General features: G+C 44.2%; 1 protein-coding gene across 1 annotated transcript in view; it reads left to right on the forward strand.

Annotated features, from left to right (window-relative positions):
- LOC112069069 (amphoterin-induced protein 1-like) overlaps positions 1-4834 on the forward strand; it is an 11562-nt gene extending 6728 nt beyond the window's left edge. The window contains exons 3-4 of the mRNA XM_024136352.2: positions 741-1229; positions 3053-4834. Of these exons, the coding sequence (XP_023992120.1) occupies positions 741-1229; positions 3053-3433 (870 nt within the window). The 3' untranslated portion in view covers positions 3434-4834. The remainder of the gene's footprint in view (positions 1-740; positions 1230-3052) is intronic.
- The last annotated feature ends 6222 nt before the right edge of the window (positions 4835-11056 follow it).

Genomic DNA, 11056 nt, shown 5'->3' on the forward strand with positions numbered 1-11056 from the left:
ACAAGAGGGAACCAAGAAGAGAGAGAGAGAGAGAGAAAGCGGAGAGAGGGAGATGGGGGCGAGAAGAGAAGGCCAAAACCCGGTAATTCAAAATGCGCCTAACGAGCTGTTAAACGCTGTCTTCCCACTCGTCCCGCCCCTCGGATGCGGACGACAGATGGTGAAGCGAATTACGAGGTCCAACTTAGAAAGAACCTGGCTCCGCTGCAAGGAATCGCCGAAGGCTGACACATAAGCGGAAGAAAGCGGAAGATTAACGATTCTAACCGTGTTTTAGTCATTCAGCCCTCGATGAATCCACGCAGGGGGCATGAGTAAACACTCCTTCTTCTTAAACAAAAAGAAAAACCCCGCTCGCGCGGGAGGGAAGAAACGGCACCCACGGGACGTACCGGCGTCGAGAGAAAAACAGAAGATAATCCTCGAGGAGCAACTTACTTCGCGAGCCGACAGAGAGTATAAGGTCTACCCCGAGGGGATGGTCCCCGGAAGGAGATCAATACAAGAGCAAATCCATACGACCGATGAGAGGAAAGGGATTGGCTCTGGACGACTGAAACGTGCGCAGATCATGATATCCTCCGGCCACTCCTTCAAATCACCATAGTTTCCTGACTCGAGTAGAGGGACAGAAAGAAAACAGGGATTGTTTCTCATAATGTCTGTATTATTATTATGATTGTTTCTCATAATGTCTGTATTATTATTATGATTGTTTCTCATAATGTCTGTATTATTAGGTCCCCCCCATCGCGGAGCTGCAGGTGCTGCCTGCCTGGATAAAAAACGGTCTCTACTTCCACAACAACCCTCTGATCTGTGACTGTAGCCTTTATAGTCTCCTGGCCCACTGGCACATCCTCCGGCTCAACTCAGCCCTGGACTTTAAAGATGAGTACAGCTGCTATCTCCCCGGGMCCCAGAAAAGCAAGGTGGGGGTCTTCGACCTGAACAGAGACTATATGAACTGTAGTACGTTCCACGAGGCGGACCAGGAAGCTTGGCTGGAACAGACTCTGATCTTGCGCTGTGATACTAAACACAGAGATCTGTCTAAGACCTGGGTGATGCCTGGTGATGTARTGGTGACGGAGGGGTTTAATCAGACAGCCAAGGTGCTTCCTGACGGTAGTCTCCAGATCGGCCCGGTGAAGCCGGACGACTCGGGGACGTATACGTGCTATGCTGTGAGCGAAGCCCTCAACGAGACGCTCTACGTGCTGCTCAAGGTGTTTACTGTTCTGTAATGTGTTCGCTGTGTGTTGTGATGTTGTACGTACAGTAATCCTGTGACGTCTTTATTTCCCCTTGGTGATCAATAAAGGTACAGTGGTAAGAAACAGTCATGTGAACCCTTTGGAATTACCTGGATTTCCTCATAAATTGGCCATCAAATTTTATCTGATCTTCATCTAAGTCACAACAATAGACAAACAYAGTSTGCTTAAACYAATAACACACAAATTATTGTATTTTTCTTGTCTMTATTGGATACATCATTTAAACATTCACAGTATAGGTTGGGAMAAGTATGTGAACCACTAGGCTAATGACTTCTCCAAAAGCTAACTGAAGTCAGGAGTCAGCTAACCTGGAGTCCAATCAATGAGACGACATTGGAGATGTTGGTTAGAGCTGCCTTGCCCTATAAAAAGCACTCACAAAATGTAAGTTTGCTATTCACAAGAAGCATTGCCTGATGTGAACCATGCCTCGAACAAAAGAGATCTCAGAAGACCTAAGATCAAGAATTGTTGACTTGCATAAAGCTGGAAGGGTTACAAAAGTATCTCTAAAAGTCTTGATGTTCATCAGTCCACGGTAAGACAAATTGTCTATAAATGGAGAAAGTTCAGCACTGTTGCTACTCTCCCCAGGAGTGGCCTTCCTGCAAAGATGACTGCAAGAGCACAGCGCAGAATGCTCAATGAGGTTAAGAAGAAWCCTAGAGTGTCAGCTAAAGACTTRCAGAMATCTCTGGAACATGCTAACATCTCTGTTGACGAGTCTACGATACGTAAAACACTAAACGATAACGGTGTTCATGGGAGGACACCACGGAAGAATCCGCTGCTGTCCAAAAAAAACATTGCTGCACGTCTGAAGTTTGCAAAAGAGCACCTGGATGTTCCACAGCGCTTCTGATAAAATATTCTGTGAACAGATGAAACTACAGTTGAGTTGTTTGGAAGGAACACACAACACTATGTGTGGAGAAAAAAAGGCACAGCACAGCACACCAACATCAAAACCTCATCCCCACTGTAAAGTATGGTGGAGGGAGCATCATGGTTTGGGCTGCTTTGCTGCCTCAGGCCTGGACAGCTTGCTATCATCGACGGAAAAAATGAATTCCCAAGTTTATCAAGACATTTTGCAGGAGAATGTTAGGCTATCTGTCCACCAATTTGAAGCTCAACAGAAGTTGGGTGATAACACAGGACAACGACCCAAAACACAAAAGTAAATCAACAACAGAATGGCTTCAACAGAAGAAAATACGCCTTCTGGAGTGGCCCAGTCAGAGTCCTGGCCTCAACCCGATTGAGATGCTGCGGCATGACCTCAAGAGAGCAGTTCACACCAGACATCCCAAGAATAGTGCTGAACTGAAACAGTTTTGTAAAGAGGAATGGTCCAAAATTCCTCCTGACCGTTGTGCAGGTCTGATCCGCAACTACAGAAAACGTCTGGTTGAGGTTATTGCTGCCAAAGTGGGGTCAACCAGTTATTAAATCCAAGGGTTCACATACTTTTTCCAACCTGCACTGTGAATGTTTACACGGTGTGTTCAATAAAGACATGAAAACGTATAATTGTTTGTGTGTTATTAGTTTAAGCAGACTGTGTTTGTCTGTTGTTGTGACCTAGATGAAGATCAGATCAAATTTTATGACCAATTTATGCAGAAATCCAGGTAATTCCAAAGGGTTCACATACCTTTTCTTGCCACTGTAAATTAAATTAAATTCAAATCTATTCTATACAATTCAATTTAGAGCTTCTGCAAAATCTAAATTAAATTCAACTTCATTCCTATAAATTCCCTAAGGTGCATAACTTCACGGAGAAGGGAAACGGCGAGAACCTGAATACGGCCTACACCACCCTGGTGGGCTGCGTGACCAGCGTGGTCCTAGTGTTCATCTACCTGTTCCTGACCCCCTGCCGATGCTTCTGCTGCCCCAAGAACAACCACCAGGACTCCTTCCACTCCTCCATGCTCAGCCATGAAGACCTGGCCAACAACCCTGACCCAAGGCACGTGGCTTTCATCGACCCCAAGGAGCTTGGGCAGAACGGGAAGGTGAACCCCAGCGATATGGAGGGGGACCATGGAGAGATGGATGAAGAGGGAGGGTTACTGGGGAAGGGAAGGAGGAAGAAGTCTGTGGCTGAGTCTATTAATTTGGTCTTCTCTGACACCCCATAGTTGTCTGAGATGGTACCTACCGGAGAGCTCGGTGTACGCTGTGACATGATTGGATGGATCAGTGATGTATGTGGTGTGATTGGATGAAACTGTGAATACTTCCTGGAGGTGGGAACTTGGACAGAAAGCCAATCACAGTTCCCCAAACTGACCAAACTGACCAATGAGGGGAGTGTTAAACACATCGCCTTGGTATCAACAAGGACAATTGACAATAGACAGGACCGTTCCAGCATTTATTTTGTAGCACTTAAATATACAGTACATACTGTGAAAGCCTGACAGAGTAGTGTAAGAAGACACTGTTCCTTCCTGTGGTACGGTAATGGTGGAAGAGGATATCATGTTGGACAGTATCAGTACTCAGGAAGACATTGACTGGTTGAGATACAGAGAATATGAGACGTGCAGCATTTTAAACATTTCATGAAAGGATATAAAATAGAAATGAACACGTTTTTGGAAAATAAAATAGTTCATACATATGACATAATCCAGTCATGAACATGAGCCCTGTAGACTGACTCACATTTCTATTTACTGATAGGAGGAGACTAGCGTGAGCGTCTTCTGTTGACGTTAGTACGTACACACGATAGCTATACCGGTAGAAATGGAATGACTTTATATTACTTCCTGACATGGGTACGTTCAATATGGCCGYCAGTCCACCCATCATAGAACATAGACTTGGATGGGAATGTCTATTCTAGTAATTCTATTTCTATGTATATACCCCTCCACCCCGACCGACAGGCCGACCGACAGGCCGACCGACAGACAGACAGACAGACAGACAGACAGACAGACAGACAGACAGACAGACAGACAGACAGACAGACAGACAGACAGACAGACCGACAGACAGGCCGACCGCCCGACAGACAGACAGACCGATAGACAGACGTCTTCAGAGTTGGCCAAACTCTCTATTATGTTTGCTACCAGCAGGTCATAAATAATCGTTACCGGTGAGTCATACTGAAGAGGAGCAACATGTTATCAACAAGCGTCACCTTACAGCCCACAGACCAGACACAGTGGGAACCAGGAAATGTGACTTCTATTCTACTCCCTCATAGTTAGGTCAGATAGTTATTTAGTCATAATGAGATAGCAAAAGAGCACAATAGTGGAATAGAAGATCATTGTGGTTCACTTGATACTTGATTTAATTATGAATAGGTCAACCACGGTACGAAGACTTCACCCGTGTTAAGTCATGCGTTCATATGATCTAACATGGAGAATTATAATCATCGTGAGGAAGAAGAAACAGTGGTATTTTTTTAATTTATTGTTGCTATGTTTTTTAGAGGCCAGTCACTAAGAGATGAGATATTATACTGAAAAAAATAATATATATAAACGCAACATGTAAAGTGTTGGCCCCTGTGTTTCATGAGCTCAAATAAAATGTTCCATAAGCACAGAAAGCTTGTTTCTCTAAAATGTTTCCATCCCTGTTAGTGAGCATTTCTCCTTTGCCGAAWTAATCCATCCACCTGACATCCTGTGTGGCATATCAAGAAGCTGATTAAACAAGCATGATCATTACACAGTTGCACCTTGTGCTGAGGACAATAAAAGGCCACTCTAAAATGTGCAGTTTTGTCAGACAACACAATGCCACAGATGTCTCAAGTTTTGAGGAAGTGTTGAATAGGCATGCTGACTGCAGGAATGTCCACCAGAACTGTTGCCAGAGACATTAATGTTAATTTCTCTACCATAAGCCGCCTCCGAAAGTCATTTTAGCGAATTTGACAGTACGTCCAACCGGCCTCACAACCGCAGACCACGTGTAACCACACCAGCCCAGGACCTCTAAGTCCAGCTTCTTCACCTGCGGGATCGTCTGAGACCAGCCACCCTGACAGCTGATGAAACGGTGGGTTTGCACAACCAAAGTATTTCTGCACAAACTGTCAGAAACCGTCTCAGGAAAGCTCACCTGCGTGCTCGTCGTCCTCAGCAGGGTCTTGACCTGACTGCAGTTCGGAGTCGTAACCGACTTCAGTGGGAAAATGCTCACCTTCGATGGCGACAGGTACACTGGAAACGTGTGCTCTTCATGAATGAATCCCAGTTTGAACTGTACAAGGCAGATGGCAGACAGAGTGTATGGCGCCGTGTGGGCTAGCGGTTTGCTGATGTCAACGTTGTGAACAGAGTGCCCCATGGTGGCGATGGGGTTATGGTATGGGCAGGCATAAACTACGGACAACGAATACAATTGCATTTTATGGATGGACAGAGATACGGTGACGAGACCCTGAGGCCCATTCAGCATGATAATGCACAGCCCCATGTTGCAAGGATCTGTACACAATTCCTAGAAGCTGAAAATGGCAAAGTTCTTCCATGGCTTCAAACCCATTGAGCATGTTTGGGATGCTCTGGATCGAGACGTGTAGGACAGCGTGTTCCAGGTCTTGCCAATTTCCAGCAACTTCTCACAGCCATTGAAGAGGAGTGTGACAACATTCCACAGGCCACAATCAACAGCCTGATCAACTCTATGTGAAGGGGATGTGTCGCTCTGCATGAGGCAAATGGTGCTCACACCAGATACTGACTGGTTTTCTGATCCACCAACAGATGCTTATCTGTATTCCCAGTCTTGTGAAATCCATAATAAATGTATTTAATTGATTGACGTTCTTGTATGAACTGTATTCAGTCAAAATTGGGAAATTGTTGCATGCTGTGTTTACACAGTACACCAATGTAATGGAAATAATATTCATGATGGATTCATAATCTTAGATTCTTTCAAAGCCTTACATACTGAAAACAGACACATACTGTATGTCAACATTATTTTCCACAAGTCTGTGTTCTCCACTATACGTCTCCTGTCACAGTGAATGGTTAATCACGCTGGTCCCTGTCACAGTGGTACCGTTCATCATGCTGGTCCCTGTCACAGTGAATGGTTCATCACGCTGGTCCCTGTCACAGTGAATGGTTAATCACGCTGGTCCCTGTCACAGTGGTCCGTTCATCACGCTGGTCCCTCTCACAGTGGTACCGTTCATCATCTGGGTCTCTGTCACATGAATGGCTTGTATAGTAGGTAAACACAGTCAGTCATTAGGCAGCTCATTACAGAACCACCTGTCTCCATCTGCTAGCCCAGGTTCATTAATAACATTGTGAGACAAGTCTGTGTTCTCCACTATACGTCTCCTGTCACAGTGAATGGTTAATCACGCTGGTCCCTGTCACAGTGAATGGTCCATCACAAATGTGGTACATGTCTCATGTACCACCATTGCCTCATGTTAGCTGCTATATTCCATTACTATACATCATCATGTTATAGCTAGCATGCGATTTCCATTAATATACATCATCATGTGTAGCTGCATGCTATATTCATAATATACATCATCATGTTGTAGCTAGCATGCTATATTCCATTAATTACATCATCATGTTGTAGCTAGCATGCTATATTCATTAATATACATCATCATGTTGTAGCTAGCAGCTATATTCCATTATATACATCATCATGTTTAGCTAGCATGCTATATTCCTATTAATATACATCATCATGTTGAAGCTAGCATCTATATTCCATTAATATACATCATCATGTTGTAGCTAGCATGCTATATTCCATAATTACAATCTTTTCAATTTTGTAAGCTTTAGGGGCAATGCTATATTTCATTTAATATACATCATCATGTTGTAGCTAGCATGCTATATTCCATTAATATACATCATCATGTTATAGCTAGCATGCTATATTCCATTAATATACATCATCATGTTGAACTAGCATGCTATTTTCCATTAATATACATCATCATGTTAAGCTAGCATGCTATATTCCATTAATATACATCATCATGTTGTAGCTAGCATGCTATATTCCATTAATATACATCATCATGTTGTAGCTAGCATGCTATATTCCATTAATATACATCATCATGTTGTAGCTAGCATGCTATATTCCATTAATATACATCATCATGTTATAGCTAGCATGTATATTCCATTAATATACATCATCATGTTGAAGCTAGCATGCTATTTCCATTAATATACATCATCATGTAGTAGCTGCATGGCTATACCATAATATACATTCATATGTTGTAGTAGCATGCTATATTCCATTAATAGTACATCATCATGTTGTAGCTAGCATGCTATATTCCATTAATATACATCATTCATGTTTGAGCTAGCATGCTATATTCCTATACAGGATGAGAGCTGGGTCATGTTCATAGAAAAAAGTGTTTTTTGAAACAAGAGTGAACGGGAGGTAACTACCTCTTTCTTCAAATTTAATTCATGATGTAAATTGATATCAGCTTCATCTAGTGTGGCTGGCTGTTGAGCCCAAAAAACCTGGTTTCCAAGCAGACGAGGACGTCCACCACTGTCCCTGTCTTGGCCAAAACAAAACGGACTGATTACAATATCGTGAGCACTTTGTCATGACAACGACAGGGCTACTGATGTTTGAATGCTAATTACATAGTTTGATAAGGCTTCCCTCTGCCTCACTGTGTTTGATTTTAGTGTGTGTATGTGTGTGCGTGGGGGGGGGTGGGGGGGTTGTGCGTGATTGCTTGCGTGTGTGTGTGATTGGGTGCGTGGGTGTGTTGTTCCTGCGTGTGTATTTCTCTGTGTGTTGCTTCCCTGTGGGTGTTTCCCTGTGTGTGTTTCTCTGTGTGTTGTTTCTCTGTGTGTGTTTCCCTGTGTGTGTTTCCCTGTGTGTGTTTCCCTGTGTGTGTTTCTCTGTGTGTGTTTCCCTGTGTGTGTTTTCCCTGTGTGTTTCCCCTGTGTGTGTTTCCCTGTGTGGGTTTCCTGGTGTGTGTTTCCCTGTGTGTTTCCCTGTGTGTGTGTTTCTCTGTGGTGTTTCCCTGTGGTTTCCCTGTGTCTGTTTCCCCTGTGTGTGTGTGTTTTCCCGTGTGTGTTCCCTGTGTGTTTCCCTTTGTGTGTGTTTTCTGTGTTTCCCTGTGTGTGTTTCTCTGTGTGTGTGTGTTTCTGTGTGTGTTTCCCTGTGTGTGTTTCCTGTGTGTGTGTTTCTTGTGTGTGTTTCCCTGTGTGTGTTTTCTCTGTGTGTGTTTCCCTGTGTGTGTTTCTCTGTGTGTGTTTCCCTGTGTGTGTTTCCCTGTGTGTGTTTCCCTGTGTGTGTTTCCCTGTGTGTGCAGACAGGGCTTATCCCTCCTACACTCCATTCTTTCGGCCCAACAGAGTGTCACAGAGCCTGGAGTGGTGGGTGCGGAGTCCAGCGCAGAGAGCAGAGGATAATGGGGGAAACCTTTATTGCGGTATCCAAAATAAACGTCCATAACAACAGGCGATAATAAAAAGTGTCCAACCCAAAACTGGGCACAAACAGACAGGGAACACAACACGCAACAAACCTCGGCTAACAGAAAACAAGCCCGCACAAAAGCAGGCGGGCCCAAACAGGCTTAAATAGTCCTGGATCAAAACTCAAACACAAAACAGGTGCAACCAATAAGACATAACAAACAGAAAAGGAAAAGGGGATCGGTGGCAGCTAGTAGACCGGCGACGCCGACCGCCGAGCGCCGCCCGAACAGGGAGAGGAGCCACCTTCGGTGGGAGTTGTGACACAGAGTTACACCGTTGATGCAGTCTGGATTTGTTTGTTATCATTGTGTATATTTGTCATTATGGGGCTGTCCTATAGTTACATTTGGAAGCAGTCACTGCCACTCAGACAGGTGGTTTGTGTGTCTCAAGTCAAGCTACATGTATTTGCTTTGATCATTGTAATGAAACACAAGGTTTGTTGCAGTGGCTATGGTTCGTTCTAGCCTGGTTAAACACAGAGTGAAGTCTTGTTTAACCAAGCAWGGTTCACGTTCCTCAGTATTCCAGYCTCGTCAATATTTCACTGAAACAGATCATTGTTGTGAATCTGCGATATCCAAAAGCCTTTTTTCCTCCATATGCATCATCTTTTGATATGAACATTGTGCCTGTGCCTCTCTGAATGTATTGTTCTGGATGGATGAATCATTCACAGACAGTAACAGTAGCTGTGTGTCTCTGACTGTAAGCCAGATATATTCGTCACCAGGGACAGTTTACAGTAACAGTAGCTGGTGTCTCTGACTGTAGCCAATATCGTCACCAGGGACGGTTACAGTAACAGTAGCTGTGTGTCTCTGACTGTAAGCCAGATATTTAACAGGGACGGTTTACAGTACCAGTAGCTGTGTTGGCTGACTGTAAGCCATTTCCGATATCGGTCACCAGGAGTGTTAAAAGTAACAGTAAGCACTGTGTTCCTATGCTGCCAGATATTTGTCACCAGGGACGGTTTACGAAGAACTGTAGCTCCTGTGTGGTCTACTGACTGTAGCCAGAGTATCGTCACCCAGAGACAGTTTACAGTAACAGTAGCTGTGTGTCTCTGACTGTAGCCAGATATCGTCACCAGGGACGTTACAGTAACAGTAACGCTGTAGTCTCTGACTGTAGCCAGATATTTGTACCAGGGACGGTTTACATAGTAACAGTAGCTGTGTGTCCTTGACTGTAGCCAGATATCGTCACCAGGCCCGAGCGGCTTTACACGTTTAAAGCATAGCTGTGTGTTCTCTGATGTAGCCAATATCGTCACCGAGGTGGTTTACAAGTAACAGTAAGCTTGTGTGTCTCTGCCTGTAGACCATGATATCGCCACGCGGGGACGTTTTACATTAACCATTAGCTGTATTCCTCTGACTGTAGCCAGATACTGGACCGGGGCGACGGTTTACAGTAACAAGTAGCTGTGCTCTCTGACTGTAGCCAGATATCTGTGACCGCTGGGGAGGTTTTACCAGTAACAGTCCTAGCTGTTGTGTCTTCTGACGTTACGCCAAGAGTATCATGTTACGCGGGAAACGGTTACAGTAACAGTAGGCTGTCATTCCTCTGACGTAACCAAATATCTGTACCAGGCACGGTTTACGCAGTAAGTTGGCTGTACTATCCGACTGTCGTCAGATAGTTGTACCAGGACATGTCTCTTCCTTTCTGGTGCTCAAGTCAGTCTTTCCTGTCGTGCCTACAGTTCAGTCTGTTTCCTATCTGTGCCTACAGTCAGTCTGTCTGTCTGGTGCTTACAGTCAGCTCTGTCGTTTCTGCTGCTACTGTCTGTCAGTTGTCTCAGTCTATGCTTCAACTTCTATATAGAATGTGTTTATTCTGAGTATTTGAAGCCAGTTCACTTATTATAGAAGAAGAAGGGTCTATTTCTGAATGCTTTAATCATCTACTGAAACTAGGAGTTTCACGCCCTGACCTTAGAGAGACGTTTTATTTTCCTATTTGGTTAGGGTAGCTGTGCATTTGGGCTGGGCTATTCTATGTTTGTCTACTTTCCTTTGTTGTTTTTGCCTAGTGTGGTCTCCAATCAGAGGCAGCTGTCTATCGTTTGTCTCTGATTGGGGGATCAGATACATTAACATTTACATTTAAGTCATTTATTATCATTTAGTATCTGTGCCTGACCGGAACTGCTTAGCTTTCTCTTTGTATTCGTTATTTTGGTTTGAGTGAGTCCCCTTGAAAACTAAAAGATCCATGAACACTTTCCACGCTGCGCTTGGTCCAGTTTCCCTCACCGCA

Source organism: Salvelinus sp. IW2-2015, unplaced genomic scaffold (assembly GCF_002910315.2).
Source record: "Salvelinus sp. IW2-2015 unplaced genomic scaffold, ASM291031v2 Un_scaffold890, whole genome shotgun sequence".
Classification (NCBI taxonomy): domain Eukaryota; kingdom Metazoa; phylum Chordata; class Actinopteri; order Salmoniformes; family Salmonidae; genus Salvelinus; species Salvelinus sp. IW2-2015.